Below are 25639 nucleotides of genomic sequence, written 5' to 3'. Positions count from 1 at the left end.
TATAGTAGGGTGACCAAAACTGTACACAATGCTTGAAGTGCAGCCTCTTCAACGACTTATATAACTACAACATAATGTCCTTACTTTCTAAACTTGATGCCCTGACTGATGACAGCTAGCATGCCTTCTTCACCACCCTCTCTACTTGTGCAGTTGCTTTTAGTGAACTGTGCACTTGTACTCCCAGTTTCTTCCATTTCAAAACACCCGTCAGTACCATGCCGTTTACTGTATAGGCCCTACCTTGGTTTGACCGTCCAGACTGCGTCACCTCACACTTTTCTAGGTTGAGATACATTTAACATCTCCCTAACTGATCAAGATCTTATTACAAATCATTGTAACCTGCTTCACTATCAACTAGGCCTCTTAATTTAGCATCATCAGCAAACTTGCTGACCATGGTATGCACTTTTATATACCAATCTGTGGTGAACTACATATACCCGTCTGGACACGCCCCCCCCCCCCCCCCCCCCCCGCTGACTGCTCCTGTGGCTCCTCCCACGGACCCCGGTATAAAGGCGATTGGAGACACCGCCCCGGCCTCAGTCTCCAGGATGCAGTATTCTGGTCAATTGCTGCTTGTTCTTTCTTCCAGCCAATAAAAGCCTATATCTCGCCTCACGTCTCAGAGAGTTATTGATGGTGCATCACAATCATTTACAAAACTTATGTAATTAGTTATTGATATTCAAAGGTTCATTTTATTATCAATGTTTGTATGCAGAATCCAACTGAGATACATCTTCTCCAGGTAGCAATGAAATACAGAAAAATAATGAAAGTTGTTGAAAGAAACGACATCAGCCCCCTTCCCACCCAAAAAAGGAAAAGGAACAGAACTCGCAAAACCCTAACTTCTACCTCGCACAAAAGCTAGCAGATCACCCACCCAGACACAGCAGCTAAAACATCAAACCCCTAACCCCCACAAAAAGAAAACAGCCACAATACATCAAACCCCAACCCCTCTCACACACAAAAACCTAACACGGAAAAACACCAACAAGTCTCAAATTCCCTACCCCTCCCTTGCCCAAAGAGAATAACATATCGCCCACCCACCAATCGGCAACACAAAAGAAAACACAGAGAAACTGAAGGGGACCGATATAGTCCACACCAATATTGTTGATATTAATTTTATTGACAACTCTGATGAGAGCCTTGTAATAATTAATAAATGTGTTTATTTGTGAAGGGGAATTTGAAAGAGTGATAGATATTTGACACATATTTTCTATTCCATGATCAAAACAAACCCCATCATCCACTTGGTTTTCTTAATTGATGGAGGCCATAGGAATCATTTTTGACTTCATGTTGTCAACAGGTAGTGTATATTTTAGACCTGGATATGCATTAAGTCTGATTACCTAACCATCAGTTTGAATTCTGGAAAACCAACTTAATGTCCAATAAGTGCTGCCAATGGGCAAGGTGCCCAGAAAACAATGTAAGATTAGTAAATGTCTTGTAAATATTCACAGGTGAAATAAGTACTTAGTGTGGGAGTGTAATTTAAAAAAAATGTTTCAAGTATGGAAATAAAATTTGAAATGTGATAAATACAAAGGTCATCCTTGAGGCACAGTAAATTTTTTGTGATGTGGATCTCTTCCACAAAGCAATTCAGGGGCAATTATTAGGAAAACAGTTAAGGACCCGTTATTAACTAGCGCTGCGGATTGAGCAGAAGCAATGTTCCCATATGGTCACTGGTGAGAGACTGGGATAATTCAAGCTCTTGGATCCCATTTGCATTTGGCTGAGGGCTACTCTCCAGTTCAAACAGCCCACCCACATGAATTACACAAGTTTCAACATAACCCTTCAAACCTACTTAAAATGAACAGACAACTCTTCCACTGAAATCACAATCTTTGTTTTCAGTTTTGTTTATCCCGTTTTTCCAAGAATATTAGCCAACAGATGAGTCAAACAGACTCTCAAATTACTGTCAGGGCAAAGCAGACAATGGTGACCAGTGACCTCAGTACTAGTCACATAGCCAGCATTAGAGAGCAAATGACTGCACTCAGTACCAACCCTGTTTTCAAAGTTAAAAACATATCACTCTCTACAAAGATCAGCAAGGACAAATATAACCCTTCACCTCATCAAACCCCCAAAAAATGCCAGAAGATGCAAGGAACATTTCAACTAGTCAAATGAATACAAAACATTAACGAGTTTCTTTTTCCACGGATGCTGCTTGGTTGGCTGAGTTCTTCCTGCATTTTCTGTTTTGTTTTAGACTCCAGCATCTGCAGTTGTATTTGTTTTCTATGTTACGTCCTCCCCTCAGTTGCCTCAGCAACACCTGATAGTCACCTTTCCAGCACCATCTGCCCTCTGCCCGGTCCATACCCTGCTCCCACAACCACCAACAGTTCCCTCACCCCTGTTTCACCCTTCAGCACAGAATGGCTTATCGTAGTGATGCACTGTTTTAACTTCTCTGTGCAAGACCATGTTTAAACTATTGATGCATTAACATTTTTGCAGTAATCAGTGTAGACAGGCAGCAACAGCCTTCGCGATTAGCTCTTAATGAGACTTTAAGAGCTCACAAGCAAAATTCTCCCAACAATGGGGAATCTTGCTACAGAATGAATGGATGCCACTGTGATGGGAGGGAGGTGAGAGAGCATTCCCACTGGATCAGGGTGATCGAAATAGGTTGATAAAGAATGGTGAAATAGGAGGAAAGGGGTTTGGATAAAGTCAGCACTCAGACCCTCAAAGGCTTCAACCAGGACACCTCCACAGCTCTCTACAAAAAAATGGCACTACACAAATGAATCAGAATCAGGTTTATTGTTACTGAGGTAAGTCATAAAATTTGTTGTTTTGTACAGGCATCACGAATTACAATAAAAAAAATAAACAAGTAATGCAAAGGAAGAATAAAGAGATAGTTTTCATGAACCATTTAGAAATCTGATGGCAAAGCAGAAGGTGGTGTTCCTAAAATGTGGTGTGTGGGTCTTCATGCTTCTGTACTTCCTCCCTTAAAATGTAATCAATGAATGCCTGCACTTCTGTGAAGTAACCTATGAGACAAATGACTGTGTTACTCTGTTTGTTGCTGTGGGACAAAGGAAAACGGGATGAAGTATTCTGTCCCCCAGCAAGGAGTGTGGGTGACCTCTCTCTTGCATCTGTGAACAGCAATTTTGAATCATTAGCATCACTAGCTGAAGTGATCTAGACTAAGAAGCTGAGAATGACTTTGATCTCCATGGCTCTGAGCCTGTACTCACTGGAGTTTAGAAGAATGAGGTGGAGGGAGGATCTCATTAAAACCTACCAAATCTTGAAAAGCCTGGATAGCGTGGATGTGGGGAGGATGTTTTCTATATTGAGGGAATCTTGGACTAGAGGACACAGCCTCAGAATATGTCCATTTATAACAGAGATGAAGAGGAATTCCTTTAGCTAGAGGATGGTGAATCTGTGAAATTAATTGCCACAGATGGCTATGGAGACCAATTCATTGGATATATTTAAAGCAGAGGCTGATTGGGTCTTCATTAGTCAGGGCATCAAAGGGTATGGGGAGAAGGCAGGAGAATAGGTTTGAGAGGTATAATAGATCAGCCATGATGGAATGGCAGAGCAAACTCAAAGGGCTGAATGGCCTAATTCTGCTCCACCTACGGAAAACCAATCAAGGGATGCACAGAGATAATATTTGAGGTTGCGGGTGGTCACAATTTTAGTGAGAACAAAGAATAGACTTTGAGTGTTGGCTCTTTGAAATAGCAGGTCTCAGGTGACAGGGAGTTAATTAAGGTCGGTTCTTGCGTGAGTAAGTATTGCTTTTCAGATGACTGAGGTTAAAGTTTTCATTGCAGATGAACTTCACCTGCTTCATTATCGTTATTACTATACGGGAGAGATTTACTCTCGAGGAAAAAGAACGAGGAAAAATGAAAATCCTGCTAGAATGGTGACTATCCTGTTTAGACACCAGAAATGTGTGCAAAATTGTTTTCTCTAGGTTAACAAGATTTTCCACTGAAAAGTATCAATTTTCTTGGAATTGTGTGATGATGTTTCTGGCTCTTTAAACTTATAACAACTAGGTGTTAACTGTCAGGAATTCTGTGATTTGGATTCCAGCAACTCTGACAAGGAGGGAAGTGAAGGATATTCTGTCACGAACATATACAAGTTAAACTTAGCATTTCAGTCATTTTACTATGTAGAAAATAAGCAAAATTGTTTAAGGGAGTAAATTAAGATTGAGGCCATTATTTACATTTAAAAGAAGCAAATCAAGTAACTTGGTTGATCTGCTTCTTTTGAATTAATCTAATTTAGATTATTTTTCAAAAACACAAATTTTCTTTTAAGTTGTGCAAATAAACTTCTAGTCTTTCGGCTGTATATTATAGGCAATGGTAAAGAGATATTCCCTATCTCTAGAGAACTGGAGGTTCTCATGATAAACACCTTAAAGCAGTGGGAGCAGATAGCGATACAGATCCACTTCGGTCACATGGATGCACTGTCAAAAAATAATTCCAACCACCTCAGAATGTGGTCAATATCAGAGACTATATACTCCCAAATACACTTATCTGAATCAGGCATTTCTGAATGCATCCTGTTACTCGTCCTCCAACTATCCATATCCATCAGGAATCATATCTTGACATTCACAATGCCTTCCTGTACCCTTAGCTACTAGGTGTGATGACCTGAGCACTTGCCAGCTTTGAACCAGCCTCTCTAATCTTATGTACTGTACAGTCACACTTAAAGTCATTCAACCATGAGACGTGAGAGAAGGTGATGATATCTAACGCTGCATTTCCTTCTCAAACCTCACTACCTGATCCTATCAATACATTTGTAGAATTGTCTGTTATGAGAGATTGTTACATGCTATCTACGCATCTCGAACACAACAAAAGAAATGCTGCCATGCAAACTACTTATTTAGTTATTTATTGAGACCCAGTGTGGAATAGGCCCTTCGAGCTGCACGGCCCAGCATTCCCTGATTCAATCCTAGTCTAATCATTGGGCAATTTACAATGACCAATTGACCTACCAATCAGTATGTCTTTGGTCTGTGGGAGGAAACCAGAGCACCCAGAGGAAACCTACGTGGTCACGGGGAGTACGTACAAACTCCTTACAGATATGTGCTAACCACTATGCTACCATGCCACCCCAACAGATCATGAGGTATCAAAGGTTTTCTCTTCAGGACAAGAAGTAGTTACCTAATGAAGGAATGCTCAGTGTTTGTTTCTAGAACTTCAGCTTGCTACTATCAAGGGTAGGAATATTTGTATTCAAAAGGCTCACAGGTTTTCTTGACAATCCGGCAATGGGTGGCTGCAAAATAGGGGAATTCAGGGTTGCATAGTCGGGGAATTAAGGGTAATTGGAAAAGGCAGGTAGGTGGAGATGAGTCCATCGCCAGATCAGCCATGATCTCATTGAATGGCGGAGCAGGCTCTATGGGCCAGATGGCCTACCCCTGCTCCTTTTTCTTATGTTCCTAAATGCTCACATCATGGCTGAGTTGAGCATTAGTGCTTTCATGGAACATAAACCTGCTGAGTCAGTATTACAACACTTAACTTCTCATTACTGGCACTCCTCCACAGTTCTTGCTGGTATTTGGAAGTCATCTGACCCAACCTCCCACTGCTTACTCAGTGATGGTGCGGGCTGAGGCGAGGCCTTTTAGGTCTACAGCTGCTTGAAGGCATTCTCAAAGGTCATGTCATGTAGCCAATCCACAGTTACTGGAGTACGGGGCCAGGTAAAGAAGAAGCAGGATCCAAGTAAAGGAGGCTAGCTAACATTTCCATGTAACAAGGAAGTCAAGAAGGACAACATTGATTAATAGAGAATTGGGTTTTGGTTTCTTGCTCGAATGAATTAGTTACAAACAGCTGGTGTTGGAAGAAATTTGGATCTTTACTTCCTCCCCATTCTGGTGCTTCTCCTCCTACTTGGTGGTAAAGCCCATATCATTAAGTAGTTGTGGTTTTTGCAGCATTTGACAGGAAACCATGAATGTTGACGGTATTGCAGGGCTGCTTCAGCTGGTCTTTGAGTGGAAACCTGCAGCTTTCAAAGCATTTTGTGGAGTAACGTGGTTTTAGTGGTTTGCATGCTGTGCTCGAGTCATCAATCCTGATAACAACAGGCAATCCTTGTCGTCCCATAGTGACCCTGTGGATTATCGTGATGGCTCAATTCAAATGGCAGACCATATCATGACAGTTAAAAGGCTTCACTATTGCAGTCAGAATAGAGGGTTATATCCTGAATGGTTTGCTGACCATGATCGATGACCAGTTCAATGCTGATGGTCTGGAACATTTTAGATTCTTGCATGCGGCAAAGTTGAAATGGATCATTGAACAGTAGCAGATACACAGCCAGTGACATCACAAGTCATGGGAAACCTGCAACTCTTGTAAAATTGTGGGTTCATTCGGGTCCTGGACTTGAACTGTTAATTGTTTCTCCTTCCACAGTTGGTACCAGACCCATTCAGTGCTTCCTGCATTTTCCGTTTTAAATTTAAGATTTCCAAAATCTATAGTTTTATTTATATTTTCAGCTTATGACCTGCTCTATGACAAGTCAGCTCTCCTAAAGATTTTCCATTACTTTCTTTTGTCAACCAGTACCTTGTTAATGAAGAATGGCACAAACCATAAGACATAGGAGAAGAATTAGGCCATTGAAAACCAAGACAATTTTTTAAACAAAACAACCATATTTTAACAGGGTCACTGGATAGCAATCAGGACCGAGATTGCAATCAATGTTCCAAGGCATGGTTGACCTCTGATAGTTCTTTAGCTAAGATTAACCTACAACACTATATCGGGATTCAGCCTAGTCTACCCTTATTACTACAGTACACTGAGTTCCAAACCATAACCCTAACTCTAAACTCAACAGAACCATTTTAAATATTCTGCAAATTAAATCTATTTTCAGGTTAGCTTATTCCACCCACATTAATTTTTAATTGATTCCTTTGTTCAGAGGCAGTAATGATGGCAAACAAATCCTGGCATCATGGGTGATGTCCATGTGCTCTGAATGAATAATTTTTAAAAACATTGCAACTTTTCCAAACTGTTTAGGATACAGTCAGAACTTGGTAAGAACTGTTAGAAAGGTGCTGTGGGTACCCTTCTTCCTTGCCCATCGACCTCACGATGACTCACCAATGAACAAGTAGCTTGGCTGGTCTCTCCAAATAGTGTCGATAAAGGTCAACCAACTCTGATCAAAGAGCCGTCAAGCTGGATTGCACAGCTTAAGTTTGCACTGCTTATCATGCCAGTGAAGTCTACTCAATAATTCAAATCTAGCTCCATTCTCTGATTAAAGCTGTCTGTGAAGGAGATGAAGTATCTCATCACCAGTAGACATTTTGACCTGGAGCCAAGTTAAAGAAAATCTGAAATATTCTCAAGAAAACAGCCCTTCTTCAGTCTCAAACTAGTAACAAGCTGCATTTGACAACAAATGCTTTTTGTACTTGGTTTATGATCATCGTTGTAACTGACATCTTCTTTCCAAGCTGTCAGAGTAAATTTCTTTGTTGGCAAGAACGTAATTTTTTTAAAATGCTAAATCAGTTATTGGATTCAGCATCCAACATTAGATCTGGAATCTTAAAAATTTGATCCCTTGGAAGTGCATAACACATTTATTGTCCCTCCTGAGTTGGTGTGAGTAGGTGGTGCAGTATCTTCTTTAAATACCTGCAGTCTATGAAAGGAAACATCCTCTGCAATGTTGTTAGCTAGGAAGTTCCATTAGTTTGAGAGTTTCTTTGAACATAGAACAGTACAGCTCAGCAACAGGCCCTTTAGCCTGCAATGTCTCTGTCAATCACAAAGCCAAACTATTCCTGCTTGTAAGCAATGCTTCATTATCTAAGTATTTTAGAATATTGCTGAGAAGTGCAAGATCATTAGCTAAACTGATCAACCACGGGCCTTTAAGCAGATGTCACTGATGAAGCAGCTGAATTTGGGTGCAATGAAAGGAATTCCACTTGTAGCCTCCTAGAGCTTAAACAGCTAGCCACAACAACATCTACCTGAATGCCCTTTCACTAACCTTCGTTGTTTGGTTGATTTTCTTCCCGATTTCTAATGGCTTTCAATCTTACTCAAAATTGATGGATCTTCTGAACACTGCCTTGATACTGAAGGAATTCATTTTTACTTCTCCTCTGGTATTGATGAATGCTCAAACTGATGTTGTTAATTTTTTTTTTATCTTTCAATCCTATATGCCCTCAATCAATACGCATCATAATTGCCTCTATTCCACCTGGGCTCAGTTCATCTGCTGCTAACGTTCAACAATTCTGGGGCTTTCCTGTCAGCTATCACTCATTGTAAACTAAGTAAATCTGAAGTTCTGATGTCTATATCCTAACTCACACCATTGCATTCATGTCTTCTTCCTGCATTCTCATGCTTACAATAGCTTTGATTCTGGTAACACATTGATTTATCTATGGCTTTGTCTTTCTGACTTCGGGAGTTTTTTAATCCTTCCATTCCCTATACCACTCCATTTCTGGCTTTTTGTCCATTCAAAATTTCTTCACTGTTGATGGCTGTATCATTAGGCCTAATTTTCTAGAAACATATCCCCACTCCACAATGCTCTCCACAATTCTGACTTCTAGTGTCTAATCCTCTTCACGTCCAAATCCTTATTAAAGTTGCTTAATAAAGGTGGTGGACCTGAGGAGGGCTAAGGCACCGGTGACCCCTGTTTCCATCCAAGGGGTCAGTGTGGACATGGTGGAGGATTACAATTACCTGGGGATACGAATTGACAATAAACTGGACTGGTCAAAGAACACTGAGGCTGTCTACAAGAAGGGTCAGAGCCGTCTCTATTTCCTGAGGAGACTGAGGTCCTTTAACACCTACTGGATGATGCTGAGGATGTTCTACGAGGCTGTGGTGGCCTTTGCTATCATGTTTGCTGTTATGTACTGGGGGAGCAGGCTGAGGGTAGCAGACACCAACAGAATCAACAAACTCATTCGTAAGGGCAGTGATGTTGTGGGGGTGGAACTGGACTCTCTGACAGTGGTGTCTGAAAAGAGGATGCTGTCCAAGTTGCATGCCATCTTGGATAATAACTCCCATCCACTCCATAATGTACTGGTTAGGCACAGGAGTACATTCAGCCAGAGACTCATTCCACCAAGATGTAACACTGAGCATCATAGGAAGTAATTCCTACCTGTAGCCATCAAACTTTACAACTCCTCCCTCAGAGCATCAGACATCCTGAGCCAATAGGCTGGTCCTGGCCTTATTTCCACCTGGCATGATTGACTTATTATTATTTAATTATTTATTGTTTTATATTGCTTTATTTCTTCACTATTCTTGGTTGGTGTGGCAGTAACGAAACCCAATTTCCCTCGGGATCAATAAAGTACATCTGTCTGTCTGTCTGTCTGTCTGTTCTAACACTCATCCAGTCCCTCATGTGTTTTTCCGTCAAGATGGCATGGAGCTGTGATGTCTGTCGATGCCGTTGCTCAGTCTTTTTAGGTTTGTAGGAATGGTTTTGGGAGCAGCCCATTCAAGTCTAAAAGGCAAGGCCTGCAAGTCATACAAGGTCTGTAAGATTCCTGTAGTCGAGCTCCGAGGTCAAATGAGATCTGTGTGATTCCAGAAGTAGAAGCCCAAAGGTCAGGACCATAATCGATGAGTCCTGGGATTTATAACAAGACGTCAGTGAAGTCTGGAAGGGAAGGCCAAAGACCGAAATCCAAGCTTAGTGAGTCCAGAGGTAGAAACCTGAAGGTTGAGGCCTGAAGGAGTCATGAGGGCCCAGGTCATTGGAGTTGGAGGTCTATGCTAGTCTGGAATTCGGGGCCCAAAGGCAAAACCTGTAATGAGCATGTCCTGATGCAAAGCCCCAAATGTCTGTAACTCTGAGAGAACAAAACCAAGGACTGGGGGCCTGGGGGCAGCCTATCTTACAGTTGATGTGTGTAAGAAGAGGTGGGTGGCTAGGTGGGAGGGTGGGCAAGGAGCTTATTTGCTGACGCTGCTTTGTTCCATCATCATTGTTGTTGCTTGTGTTGTTCTGTCGAACATTGGGGACATGTTATGTTGGTGCTGGAATGTGTGGCAAAACTTGCGGGCTGACCCCTGCACACCCTTGTTAATGCAAACAATGCATCGTGCTTAATGTTGCAATGTGCGTGTGATGAATAAATCTCTATCCCCTCATGCAGCAGGGTATCAACATATGATTACGGTGTCAGAACCCATGTGAATGCAAAGGTGGGTGGCAAAGTGGCGAATCATTATGTTCTGCTCCCACACAGCTTCATCTGTGTGGTTTAGTTGCTGACTTCAGGTGCCATCTGTGTAGAGTCCCTGCATTCTCCCTGTGACTGTAGGTTTCCCACACATGTCCAACTTTCCTCACATATTCCCAGACATACCCGTAGCTTCATTGGCTAACATAACTTACCCCAAGAGTACATAAGAAGCTAAAGGTGGATGCACATCTATAGGGCTTGAAGGAACTAAATAGGGGAATAATACCAATGGGATTATTCAGTAGGGAGTAGCATGAAGCTGATGGACAGAATGGCTTCTTTTGTATGCTACATATCAAGTAGGTAGGCTAGTCTGTAGTTACTGATGTCTATCTCTTTCACTGGAGAGCTACATTTAGCAGGAGTAGTAGGAAGCAGGAGGTTACCATGTCAAATTATAGTCATTACCAGCAATAATTACATTGTGTAAAATTCATTCCTGTTTTTATATTGCGCCTGAATGGTCAAGGGTCACACAGCTCACTGTTTATAGGGGCACTATTCAGGAACACACAAGTCAGAGATCATTTCAGAGCAGTGAAGGTAGATATGTCCCAAAACACTGCCCTTTTATTTTATCTGTTCACAAGATTCAGATGTTACTGTCATTTATCACTCTTCTATAATTGCTTCCTGAATCGAGAGACATAATAGATCATTTCAAAGGGCAGTGAAAAGTCAAAAACGTTGGTGGCTCATGCAGGTCAGACTGGCTAAGACTGTAGGCTTATATTCCGGGATGAATTAGTCAACCAGATGAATTTTAACTGCAATTGCAACCAAGATGGATATCACAAATACCAACATTGTATTCTTGCTTTGGTTAGAATTAGAAAGCCTGTGATGATGCTGCAATTCTGGCTCATACATCCAGACCAATAGTCAAGTATTCTCGAGATACCACTTAATCAGAATGCTACCATACACTCCTGAGTGATAGGAGGCATATCTTTCATTGAAGCTTCATGTTCCAACATTTCTCCAGTTCACGAATAAGTAATAATTTATAACATCAACAACATCTTGGCTAAAACACCCTCCCCAGCCTTCCCTTCCCCATTTTAGAATTAGAACAATTAGATAGAGGGCTCAAATTAATTGCAAGCAAGAGAAAATCTGCAGATGCTAGAAATCCGAGCAACGCACACAAAATTATGGAGGTACTCCGCAGGCCAGGCAGCATCTATGGAAAGAAGTACAGTCGACATTTCAGGCTGAAACCCTTTGGCAGGACAATCCTATTGAACTGTACTTAAAAAAATATTGAATATCTTTTAATCTATATGATAACTACAATGCATCACATAGAATATGAACTTGCACACTATTCAATAAAGACCTATAAATGAACTGAACTCTTGCCATATAAAATGTCCTATGACTTATCACAGACTCTGCTAACTAATGGCAATTCAGGCAGTGAACAAGCACAATATATTGGTTAAATGCATGGACACTATAGCAAAGGCTAGTTGATCACTAAGTTTTTATTCTATGTTGCAACATTTTCATAAGTCCATTTATCTGTGTATCTACAGTTTCAATTTAAATAGTATGTATCAATACAATTACATCATGCAGAGTGTGAACTCTATTTCAATTATGACATAATGTAAATACTGAGATTTCTACATTACTTTTGGAAGATGACGTGTTCCTACTCGTATATAATATTTACTATTGGCAGCATATTTATTGACTTAATTATGGAAAATCATTCTGCAGCTGTTTCTCAAATAGCTCCAAAATGAACAAGTCATCGTTGTTATGAATGACATAGCTTTTAAAAACTATAGGCTCACACCCGGAATAAATAGTCTGCCAAGAAGTATCATGTGGAAGTGAAAAGATTATACAGCTATCATGAAGTTAGGAAGAATAAGTTTTCTGTTTATTCAATTAATAATAAAATCGATGGCCTTCATTGCAAAAGAAAATCTAATCTATGGGTCAAACCTTGACAACTTCATGCTGCTATTGGAATCATTTCAGCTGCTTAGCCAATGCTTTACTTCATGTTGGGTCAGCTAGTATAGAAATTGCTACATCAAAGTAATTCCATTACCCACTGGGAATGCTCAGTTATTGAAAATCCCTCAAGGTCATCTGTAGAGAGGACATTCTAATTCAAATAACCCACCATACAAATTCATAAATATATTGTGGTATCAATCCATCCTCATAACAGTCTCTTCTTGATGATCTATGATGCATAGAATCTTGGATAATGACTAACCGCGGGAGCTATAACCTCTCCCACCTGTCAGTGTGGGTTTGGGAAAGGGAGGATTCAGCTTTGACCAATATGCCTGGAAGTCTGTGCATGGCATTTGAGTCATTTTTCATAAACTTAGTTAAACACTCACATAAATCACTGTTGTAGGAGCTTATTTTAAGTTCAACATATTCGCATTCTTTTTCTTCATCTACAGAGTAATAGAAGTGAAGGATTTAGAATCTGTCAAAGACTTTAAAGTTAATTCACAGGATTAATAGCATTATTTTAGATGTACTTCATACATCCAAATGCCAGATCAGGTAAATTCAAGTAAGAATGCAAGATAAAGTTTCAATCAAGGCATGACTAAACTTTTCAACATACGGAATTAAAGTAAGCACTTATTTGTGTCCTCTGTGTGATTTCGTTTCTGAAAATGTCATATTTTTTCTTTCTGATGATCTATAACTGCTGTAATTTATAAAATGGATTTGTGTATGCGTACAACCAGATGATCGTAAAGCTTGCTTTGTGCAGGATTATTGATTGTACAAAGCTTTAGAGGCTTTAAAGTGCACAAGATACTTAACTATTTTCTAAAATAAATTCTTGCTGATATCCTTGTTAAAATACATCAAGTGGGAAATGTAACTAAATGACAGAATCAATCTGGCAAAAGGCTAATGATCTGAAATCATAAGTGCAGCAATGGATGAGATGGAAATTTAATACATTTTATAAACTATTTTGCACTTGGTATAATACTAACATGTATGATACTTTATTGAACCAACTGTTGCCACTGAATGCCTTGCATGTTACTTATTATGTCATATGGAACATGAGATAACTGGCCCAAACTTCACAATTCATAGTTTTATTAGGCAAAGACTTCAGAAGGGCATTTATTTTTTTTCCAGTTTCTTTTTTGTGTTAGTAACTAGGTCCAAACTTATGACTTTCCAATATCTTGGAAATCAAGTGGAAAACACACACACAGAGGAAAGGAAATCAAAGCATGCACATCATGGGCTCAAGGTAAATTCAGCAATTTTGAAAGGGTGCAACTTTAGAACCTGCTGTTAGTTAGGTATAAGAAGATCTAGAAGTGGAAATGACAAAATTGGAGGGCAAGAATGCTGGAGGATAGTGTAAGGGTTTCAGACATGCATTCAGTCAATCATAGCTGGGAATGGAGGACAAAACAATTAATGTCTATATCATCTTGAACTTTGTTGAAAACTGATCTGATTCAACATGACCAGTCAGTAAAAAGGTGCGTGGAAATATTCCCTATCTTTAAAGATGTAACTTAAAGAAAGCATTAGTTCTTGCTTACCAGTTTGCATATTTTAAGCATGGATGGTATGTTGTGGTCAGAGATTTTACACAAAATACATTATTCTTCAAAATCAATTAATAATATAGATAGAAAAAAAACTTAATCACCTGATATTCATTATGTAGTGGACTGGAAAATGTTTCTACTTTAACTTTTCATTAGAAATAGGATGTCATATGGTCATATGGTGCTTATTACTTCAAAACGTTATTGAAATGCTTCTTTTGTGTTCACTGTTGTAATGTAGGAAATATGGCTGTCAAGTTAGGCTCAGCAAGCTCCCACAAACAGCAGTGTGATAGGACCAGATAATCTAAGTTTTGGTGATAATAATTGAGAGTGAATAGTTGGCAGGTTGCTTGTATAACCTCTCTGCTCTTTGATTTCAAGTCATGAGGTCTTTTACATTTTGTGTTGTAGAAGATTCTTGTAAGACAGCATTTTCAATAGCGCAGCGCTCTGAGTAGTTTGTCATTCTGAATTATCAGGCTCCCTAATTAGTCTAGCCGAGTGAAGAATCATTAATTGGTGTCAGTTTCATAAATTCAGGAAATGAATTAAAACAGAATGCTCCCTTTCACATAATACTGCAATTACTATTTCTAGGTCATTACTATTTCAGAGCTTCTCTCAAAGTTCAGGAGTTATCTTCACTTTACCACATATGGAAACAAGGGTCTGAGGCAGTATTCTGGACTTCATGGTATTTCATTGAATCATAGTGTCATGGGTCTGGACAAATTATATTTCAACCCCTGCAATTATTTGGCATCTACAAATGGTCCTGGCTGTTGGTGACGCCAGTGTTTTTTTTGTAGTTTAAAGGCAATTTGATGTCACTTTGAACTGTGTATATATATGCACAATTGATACATGCTCATGCTTGTAATCATTTCCTACTAGTGCGGTAAGATTAACAATTTCATAGCTCAAGTGCCATAATAGTAAAACAATAGCATTAAAGCTCCTCCTACAGGTAGCAAATATTTACCAGTATTGCAGAACAGATTTTAATTTCCACTGTTACATGGACAGCCATGCTACTGTATACTGAGGGGGCAAAGCCTTCAATATACAGTAGCAAACACACAGAACAGTCAAAACATGGGTAAGGCAACCTCCTCCTGATTACAACCTACCATCCTGATGAATAACAACAAATAGAAGAAGCACAGAATGTACTCCTCCAAGTAGGTGCCTTCAATGTCCATCCCCAGGAGTTGTGGTTTCATAACACGATCGTGGATCCGTGTTGGCCAAGACCCGCAAGATAGAGTGCAGCTGACCTCCCCTAACTACCAGCAGCGGATGCCTTCATTCAATGGCAGCATTGCTAAAAGTGACCGTCTTCACACGAAGGACAACTTGCATCATGGCGCAACGCACTACGAACATGCTAAATGGGATAGACTAAGAAATTGGACAGACCCCCTGGCAGCTAAAACTAGCATCCAAGAGGAACCATGGACCATCAGCAGCAGCAAGAATGTATACAGCTACAATCTGTAACCTCAAGATCTGTGGTAATCTTTCTACCAGGAGATAATATTAACCCTGGTTTAATGAGGGCAGAAAGGTATACCCGAAAATGATGAGGTTTTAGTTTGCTGATACAAGACTCTATTCATGCTAAAGAGTAAATGCAGCATGCAAAGGAGAGAGCTAAACTATCTTAAAACTAATGGATTGCATCAGAGCACTGTAGTCCATTCATAGCAGGCCAACGGAAGGAGACTCCTAGAACAACCACGTTCAAATTGATGCAAGGATCAACATGTGCATGGTAAAGAAAAGATTGAAGCATTTGCAACAATGTTTGGTGAGAAGCAAAGAGCAGATAAACTAATTCTGCTTCCATCTATGGTCTCCAGCTTTGCAGAAGGTAGTTTTCAGCCAGCTGAGTTCACTCTATGCGATAGCAAGAAATGGACTGAACACTGAATACAGACACTATAAGATCAGTAAGCATCTCAGCCTCAATTCAGAAGACTTGTGCTCCAGAACTAGCTGCATCACTAGCCAAGCCACTCCAATACAATAATCTCTGCCAAACGACGGGGAAAATTGTCTTGCGACATCATGGTCAGAATGAAAAGACCAATGAGGCAAAATGCCACTCAGACAGACAGTTCTCAATTGTCATTGAAGTGTCAGAAAGTTGAGAGTGCTATTGAGCAGCACACACATATCAACAGCCCACTCACCGAAGTTCATGTTCAAAGTAAATTTATTATCAGAGTACATATATGTCATCATATACAACCCTGAGATTCATTTTCTTGCAGGCATTCACAATAAATACAAGAGACACAATGGAATCAATGAAAGACCTCACCCAGAAAGGCAAACAACCAATGCGCAAAAAGAAAATTAATAGTAATAACAAATAAATAAGCAATGCAAATTGAGAGTATAAAACAAAGTCCTTGAAAGTGAGTCCGCAGGTTGTGGGAATAGTTCAGTGATGGGGCAAGTGAAATTGAGTGAAGTTACTGTATCTGCTCTCGTTCAAGAGCCTGATGATTGTGGGGAAATAACTGTTACTGAACCTGGTGGGTTCAGCGGATCCTGTACCTTCTTCCAGAAGGCACCAGTGAGCAGAGAGCATGGCCTGGATGGTGATGGATGCAGCGTTTCTGCCGCACTGCTCCGTGTAGATGTGCTCAATGGTGGGCAGGGCTTTACCCATGTTGGACCAGGCTGTATCAACCTACTTTTCCTATGACTTTCCATTTAAGGGAAATGGTGCTTCCATACTAGGTCATGATGCCTTCAGTTCGTAAAGGTCAACCCTCAATTCTGAGGCTGTGCCCCCTGGTTCTGGATACCCCCACCAGAGGAACCATACTCTCCACATCCACCCTATCTGCTCCTTTCAAAATCTGGTATGTTTCAATGAGATTTCACCCTCCCTCCCCTGCATTCTTCTAAATTCCAGTGAGTACAGGCCCAAAGCTACCAAATACTCCTAAAGCATTAACCCCTTCATTCTCAGAATCATCATTGTGAACTTCCTCTGGACTCTTTCCAATAACAACACATTCTTTCTGAGATATGGGGTCCAAAACTGTTGACGATACTCCAAGTGTGCCCTGACTGGTATCTTAAAAAGCTTCAGAATCATCTCCTTGCTTTTACATTCTATTTCCCTTGAAATAAATGCCAACACTGCATTTGCCTTCTTTACCACAGACTCAACCTGAAAATTAACCTTCAGGGAGTCTTCCACGAGGGTTCCCAAGTTCCTCTGCACCTCTGATGTTTGAACTTCCTCTCCATTTTGATAATAGTCCACACTATTGTTTCTTTTTCCAAAATGCATTATCATACATTTCCCAACACTGTATTCCATCTGCCACTTTTTTTTGCCCATTCTTTCAACTTGTCTAATTCCTGCTGCAATCGCATTGCTTCCTCAGGACTACCTACCCCACGTCCCCCCACCTACCTTTGACTCATCCACAAATTGCCACAAAGCCATCAATTCCATTATCCAAATCATTGACAAACAATGTGAAAAATAGCAGTTTAATAGTGACCCTTGAGGAACACCACTAGTCACTGGCAGCCAACCGGAAAATGCCTGCCCTTGTTCCCACTCACTGCCTCCTGCCTGTCAGCTATTTCTATATCCATGCTAGTATCTTTCCTGTAACGCCATAGAACTTTACCTTGTTAAGCAACCTCATTTGGGACACCTTATCATTACATTAAGCCTGTACGTTAAGCTCCCTAATAAGTTTTGGGTTATCACACAACACCCAATCTAAGACAGCCTTTCCCCCAGTAGGCTTAAACACAAGAAAGCCAGCTTGCAAGCATTCAACATATTCCCTCTTTTGTGATCTGACATCAACCTGATTTTCCCAATCTCCTTTCATATTGAAGTCCTCCATTACAATTGTGACATTACCCTTATTACATGCCTGCTTGAAGCCTGCATGAATATAACTGAAGCCCACTTGAGGTTAAAGAAGCACAAACACAAAATGCTTGAGGAACTCAGATAGCCAGGCAGTATCTATGGAAAAGAGTAAACAGTTGACACTTCGGGCCGAGACCCTTCTTCGGGATGGTTAAGTATTCAGCACGGTTAACACACCAGCTGAATGATTAGCCCACGTCTTTAGAACTTGCTCAGGGACCCTGTCTGAGCCAGATACTTTCCCTGGGTTCACCCTCCTGAAGGATGCTCTCACGTCAGCCTCAGAGACCGACATGACAGGGTCGTCAGGGACTGTGGGAGTTTTTGAAGGTTCCTTCATGTTTTGATAGTCAAAATGAGCATAAAAGGAATTGAGCTCAGCTGGGAGCAAAGACATGTTGTTACCCGTGTTGCCTGGTTTCACTTTGTAGGAGGAGATACCACTCAAGCCCTGCCACAGCTGTCGAGCATCCTTCAGTGATTCAAGTATGACCCGGAATTGCCTGGACCTCGTGTATTTTACTGGGTCCCCAGACTTGAATGCCTCTAATCTGGTCCTCTGCAGAATGGAGATCTTGTGGTTCATCCAGGGCTCCTGATTGAGGAAAACTCAATAAATTTGTGGGGACACACTTGCCTACAACTGGTTTTACAAGTACCGGGGCTGCACCTGGATGACAGACTTGAGTGGAGCTTCAACACAGAGGCTGTGTATAAGAGGGGCAAGAGTTGTCTCTACTTCCTGAGGAGACTGAGGTCCTTTGGAGTAGGCAGGACTCTTCTTCACATGTTCTAGCAGTCTGTTATCACCGTTACATTATTCTGGGGGGGATGTGCTGGGACAATGGCAACAGCACAGGTCAATTAGCTGACTAGAAAGGCTGGCTCTGTTAAAGGAGTCAAACTGGACACACTGTGGGCTGTGATAGAACAAAAGACAATAGACAATAGGTGCAGAAGTAGACCATTCAGCCCTTCAAGCCTGCACCGCCATTTTGAGATCATGGCTGATCATCTACTATCAATACCCAGTTCCTGCCTTGTCCCCATATCCCTTGATTCCCCTACCATAAGATACCTATCTAGCTCCTTCTTGAAAGCATCCAGAGAATTGGCCTCCACTACCTTCCGAGGCAGTGCATTCCAGACCCCCACAACTCTCTGGGAGAAGAAGTTTTTCCTTAACTCTGTCCTAAATGACCTACCCCTTATTCTCAAACCATGCCCTCTGGTCCCAGCATCTGGAACATATTTCCTACCTCTATCATGTCCAATCCCTTAATAATCTTATATGTTTCAATCAGATCCCCTCTCAATCTCCTTAATTCCAGCGTGTACAAGCCCAGTCTCTCTAACCTCTCTGCGTAAGACAGTCCAGACATCCCAGGAATTAACCTCGTAAATCTATGCTGCACTTCCTCTACAGCCAGAATGTCCTTCCTTAACCCTGGAGACCAAAACTGTACACAATACTCCAGGTGTGGTCTCACCAGGGCTCTGTACAAATGCAAGAGGATTTCCTTGCTCTTGTACTCAATTCCCTTTGTAATAAAGGCCAACATTCCATTAGCCTTCTTCACTGCCTGCTGCACTTGCTCATTCAGCTTCAGTGACTGATGAACAAGGACTCCTAGATCTCTTTGTATTTCTCCCTTACCTAACTCTACACTGTTCAGATAATAATCTGCCTTCCTGTTCTTAATCCCAAAGTGGATAACCTCACACTTATTCACATTAAACGTCATCTGCCAAGTATCTGCCCACTCACCCAGCCTATCCAATTCACCCTGAATTCTCCTAACATCCTCATCACATGTCACACTGCCACCCAGCTTAGTGTCATCAGCAAATTTGTTGATGTTATTCTCAATGCCTTCATCTAAATCGTTGATGTAAATTGTAAACAGCTGTGGTTCCAATACCGAGCCCTGTGGCACCCCACTAGTCACCACCTGCCATTCTGAGAAAAACCCATTCACCGCTACCCTTTGCTTTCTATCTGCCGACCAGTTTTCTATCCATGTCAATGTCTTCCCCCCGATGCCCTGAGCTTTGATTTTACCCACCAATCTCCTATGTGGGACCATATCAAATGCCTTCTGACCCTACAGAAAATCCTGGCAATTCTAGACAATGCTTCTCACCCTCTGCATGTCATGTTGGCTGAACAGAGGAGCACTTTTGGTAATAGACTAAGACAACTACACTGCTCCAAAGAGTGCTATATAAGGTCATTCTTAACCTCAGCCAATAGGCTCTATAATGAGTCAACCTATAGCCGGGGAAGTGATGACTCCCTCCTGTTTGTGGTAACTCATTTTTTTACTCTTTCTACTTGTCTTCTAATATGTATATCTCTGCACTTGTAATGCTACTGTGGCACTAATTTCCTTTGGGATCAAGAAAGTATCCATCTATTTTTATAAAGTCTGTGACACCCATGATGTATTCGTTCAGATCCTCTAATGAGTCCTTGAACATGACCCGCCCAGTTCACCGACTTGAAGCAATCCCACAGCCGCTCCTCTGCCTCCTGCGACCACCTCTTCGTTGTCCTCATCTCTAGAACTTTGCTCTTTAGCCTCTGCCTCTAGGTGGGAGGCGTACAGCCAAGTGATCAGATTTCCTGAGGTATGGGACGGGTGGCATTCCTAATCGTAGTACAGCAATGATCAGGTTTGTTGAGCACCCTGATGCTACAGGTGATATGTCGATGATAATTGGCAGAGATTTCTTCTAACAGGCCTGACTGGAATCCCCAGTAGTGTTTTTAAAGACGTGGGGTAGGCTGTTTCATGTTTGCTGTGGCCAACACTTAGTACCTCGGGTGCCTGCTTAACATTGGCCTTTGGTGGTTATGTAAACTGTGGTCAGGATCATGGAGGAATTTCTCTTGGTAAGTAGAATAGTAGGTACTTAATCATTAGATGTTCCAGTTTGGGGGAACAAGAGTGAATCAGGACCACTACATCAGAGCACCACAAAGAGTTAAATCATGAACTACAAAGCCCCCATCTTTTGCCTTCTCTGAATCAGCAGTCCGGTCCATCCTGAGTATTGAGAAGCCATTGGATCTTACCAATGTATCTAGCTTTTCTGGAGTGTGCCATGTCTCCATGAAACGGAGAATGCAGCAATTCCTTATCCATCTGATACAGAAAACTTGCCCTTAAGTCCTCATTCTTGTTATACTATAACTGTACATTCGCTGACAAGATGCTGTGTAGAGGAAGCTTCATATTGCAACGTTTTAGCCTGGACTGGATTCCTCCCCTCCTCTCTCTCTCTTTCAGTTGATATGAAACACCAATGCCCAGTTTGGGCTTTACCCTGATGATTTTGCTCCTGACATTACCGTGGCTTGTCCAAATAGACTGAAGAGCTGAATTTTGGAGGGGATGTAGGAGTGACTGCCCTTGTCATCAAGGAATCATTTGACCAAATGTGCTGCTAAGGCGCACTGGTAAAATTCAACAGTGGCCATCAAAAGCAAAACACCCAGATGATTGGAATCAGACCTCACATAAAGGAAAACAATTTTGGCTGTTGAAGGCTAATCATCTCTGACCCAAGGCTACACTGCAGTGTTCGATAACATCTTCAGCTGTGTCCTCAAGCTTACAAATGTGTATGTATAAAATATTCAATTCCATTGTCAACTCCTGAATTTAATAATCCCACATTTTTAAACCCTAACCCTAATGCAACAGTCCAAGGCAATCGTCAGGCATGGTCTGATACGTAGCAAGTCAGAAATACCAGACAATGACCATCCCTAATAAGGGGTTAACCAACTACTCCTGACAATCAAAAGTATGACCAATCCTGACTGCCCTACCAAGACTATCCAGTGAGTCACCATTGATCAGAAACTCAGCTGGACCAACTATACACAGTAAATACAACTGTATATAATAAGCATCCTGTGGCGATGACTCAGCTCTTGACACACTGTGACCCACTACTATCTACAAGGCACACGTCAGAAGCACATTGAGGTATTCTCCACTTCTCTGAATAAATGTGGCACTGACATTCAAGAAGCTTAACATCATCCTGAACAAAGCAGCCCGTAGGAAGCAAGGGTGGTGGATAGAATAAATGGTGAGCTGTAGTGTCTACAAAATACACCAATAGTTTCTCATCTAGGCGCTCCGAGAACACATCCTAAACCTTCAATCACTCTCACCAAGGTGCATGGGAGGGAGCAACAGCAAGTGCAGGGCACCCTCCAAGTCACTTGCAAGCTTGACTTGGAAAAATGTCACAGGTCTCACTGATTCTAAACCCTGGAACTTCCTGCCCACAACAGCACTGAAGCATCTTCACCAGAAGTACAGATATCCATGAAGGCTGACTCACCATCTCCTTCTCAGAGACAATGGAGAAAAAATGATAGGCTTGCCTAGGCTTTGAAAATTAGCAGAAGTGCTAATCTACCCTTAGAGCTGTGCTTATCACTTGACAGAAGATGGTATAACCATCCCACAAAGTTTTTTTTATTGGAAAGGCAGAAGGTACTTAATATTAAACCCAGAGAGCCAAATGATGAAGGACAGGATATTACAGCCAAGTTATTCCTGCTTTTAAGCCCTTATTCACAGTGTCCTCACATCCCACACTGCAATTTCTCCAGATAAGTACCTTCCTAAGCCTTATAGACACGAGACAGCTCAAAGAAACTGGCATAAGAAAAAAATGAAAAACTACTGCTGGAAAAATTAATGAGACTGAAAGCTAATAAATCCCCAGAATCATGTTGTAGCAATCCAACCACAAAGATATTGTTTATCTGTGGGTTCAAATAGTGCAAAGAATATTTTATCAATATGCACAGATACATAAGTTTGCTAAGCTGATATAAACTACAAAACAATATCTAGAATGCTGCGTGTTGAATCAGAAAATTTAATGCAGCCAGCTCAAGTCAACATTCAGGTATGGTCACATTCACAGTGAAGATGGTACCAAGGAATGGTGATCTCCAACAAGATTTTTGGTGACAGTATATAAACCTTTCCTCCACTTTATAAACAGAAGCATTACTGACAATCTGTTCATTGAATATATATCAAAATACATAACTGTAAAAAAAACTAAAATAATTCCACAATTTTAAATGACTTGAGTTGCTTCTTAGTGCCAACGATGGTGTTACTCTTAAATCCCCGGTTGCACTTCCCAAAAAGTTGTTTCCTTTAATTGATGAGATGGAGGGATTCTACCACAAATAGAAGAAGAAATTGTAAACAGAATGCAGCTTCAGTTGCATTTCCTATTTTCAGATCATGTGTGAACTTTCAACAGAACATAAAGTGACCTATGGTTCACTATGTCCCATACAGAGGTTTTATAAGAATCTGCAACACCGACAATTATATAATCAACATTTGACCAAACGCTTGAGTTTTATGACGGCGAATTTAAGTATCCACCCAGTTTTAGTTTAGAAGAATATCATTATGTGAGTTTGTCACAGACTTGTCAAACAGACCTGCCCTATTTGCACTGAAGCTGGAAGAGAAATGAAAATTGCCCTACTTGTGGCAGCCATCACAGCTGATTGTCCCTGTAGTTTCCTTTATTGTCCGCTCAGACACAAAAGCTGCATATTCAGTGTCACATGGCTGGAGAACTTGTTTGGGTCGCTGTGCTGAAAGAAAAAAAATCAGAAACAACAATGAATCATGAATCATACCATGAAATGCAAGAGTCAAATGCTTAAACTCCATATGCTTGGAGACAAGTCTTTAATTACCATCAATAAATGAAAAAGATCAAAAACTGTGTGATAATAGTAGATTTTGGGCTAGGTGCTACAGTAAGTTTTTACATTAAAATTTGATTTGTTGATAGAGTTAAAACAAATGTGGAAAATTTACAGACAATGCATTTCTCTCGCCACCTTGTGGTAATTTAGGACAATTGCTAGGAGTCTTCAACTAATTATGTTCACATGTTCCATACTGAAGATCTATGGCATATCAGATTACCGCCACTCTCAAATTCAAGCCAGGTGGTTCTTTTTGGTACCAGATTTAGTTTAAAAATAAACTCGATAGTTCTAATCTTTATGTCATTAGTTTCTTAGAAAAATTACTTATGTCAAATATTTTCCCAGAAATTACAATTGCTGAAAACTTAAATGGGGAAACAGTATTGAAGTTTCATTTTTCATTCAGAGATTCAAGAATACCGTGACATTTCAAGCTTCATTGAATTGCCCCTACAAAAAATTTCTATATTAATTAGTTGCCTGAATAGGATAAATAATTGTAAATGGTCTATTTACATCTCTGTTCAACTATGTGAATGATTTTGTGCTTTTAGTTATATACCATATCACAAAAAACCAAACTGAATTGTACTATTTACATCTTTTATGTTTTGCTTGTAGGATAATTTTGTGAAATCACTGCTTTGGACCAGAGAGCTCAGTACAAATTAACTTGTCTATTAAATGTCCCATGGCCTAACAATAACAGCAATTACTAGAGCAATTTTATCATATTTTTGCACAAAGGCATTATTTTGGCAGTGATTCTGCAAGGACTATGCTTATGGCATAAATATTATATTAACCACCTTCTTTGGCACGATGCCAGGAACATACAAGGATTGTGTTTTAAGTGCTGCTTGAATGCTCCCCAGTACTAAACAACACATCTTTTGTGTTTTTTAAGTCCAGAATAAATAGCACAGTAAAGAAAAAGATAATTTATTTATCTTCCTTGATTTGTTAAATTTTATGAAGTTTGTGTATTTGTAGAAGAAAGATTAGATGTAGCTATTTCAATAGTTTTGTGACATTTTACAATGATTGTGCTATTATTCTATCATTCTTAACATATCCACTCGTATCATAACTTTGAAATTTATAGATTTACCCTACAAAATTACAAAGATGACAGTGATGAGAGAAGACTATTTTTCCTTATTTTTCCCATTGATGACTGGCTTCCATCCCACTGGTAATGTCTTTTCATAACTGACAGCTTGTATTCCATCTGGTGATATCAGAGTCGTAATTATAGCTTCCTTCCTTCCAATTGCTAGACTATGTTTCATCAGCATTATTACAGTCTAAACTCGTGAGACATTCCCATGGAACAAATGAGGATTTCTAGATAGCAAGGGGCAATACTTGTCCTCTGGAAGTTTAAAGTGGTCATCTAAGCATGGCTTTGAAGGAGATGAGGGAGATCTTAAATGGACATTTTTGCAGTTGTATTTACTCAGTAGATGGACACTATAGAAGTGAGGCAAAGCAATAGTAAAGACATGGACCGCATACAAATTGCAGAGGTGGGGCTGTTCGGTGTCTTGAGGCAAATTAGGGGCCTTGGGGCCCCTTTATGCTCCTTTCGACCCTCTGGAAAGCTATTGCAAAAATCGCAGGAGCCCGAGCAGCGATATTTGAAAAGTCCTTCGCCATGGGTGAGGTTCCGGAATATTGGAGGATAGGTAGTGTTGTTCTGTTGTTTAATAAAGGCTCTAAAAATAATACAGGAAATGATAGGCGGGTGAGCTTGACATCAGTAGTGGGTAATTTATTGTAAGTATTCCAAGGAACTGGATATACACGGTAAGTATTTGGATAGGACAGGGATTAGTTAGGGATAGTCAACATGGCTTTGGATATGGTAGGTCATGTCTAACCAATCTAATAGAGTTTTTCGAGTAATTTGCCAGGAAAGTTGATGAAGACAAGGCAGTGGATGTTGTCTACATGGACTTTAACGAGGCCTTTGACAAGGTCCTGCATGGGAGGTTGGCCAAGAA

The 25639-nt window shown here is 40.6% G+C and overlaps 1 protein-coding gene across 3 annotated transcripts in view; it reads right to left on the bottom strand.

Annotated features, from left to right (window-relative positions):
- The window catches only part of cacna2d3a (calcium channel, voltage-dependent, alpha 2/delta subunit 3a), an 893404-nt gene that overhangs the window by 52443 nt on the left and 815322 nt on the right, over positions 1 to 25639 (bottom strand). For all 3 annotated transcript variants that reach the window (XM_059944148.1, XM_059944149.1, XM_059944150.1), the window contains one exon: positions 23399 to 23510. In XM_059944148.1, coding sequence (XP_059800131.1) covers positions 23399 to 23510 — 112 coding nt within the window. The remainder of the gene's footprint in view (positions 1 to 23398; positions 23511 to 25639) is intronic.

Source organism: Hypanus sabinus, chromosome 19 (assembly GCF_030144855.1).
Source record: "Hypanus sabinus isolate sHypSab1 chromosome 19, sHypSab1.hap1, whole genome shotgun sequence".
Taxonomy (NCBI): domain Eukaryota; kingdom Metazoa; phylum Chordata; class Chondrichthyes; order Myliobatiformes; family Dasyatidae; genus Hypanus; species Hypanus sabinus.
Note: the sequence above shows the minus strand (reverse complement) of the source record. Positions and strands in the feature narration are given on the sequence as shown.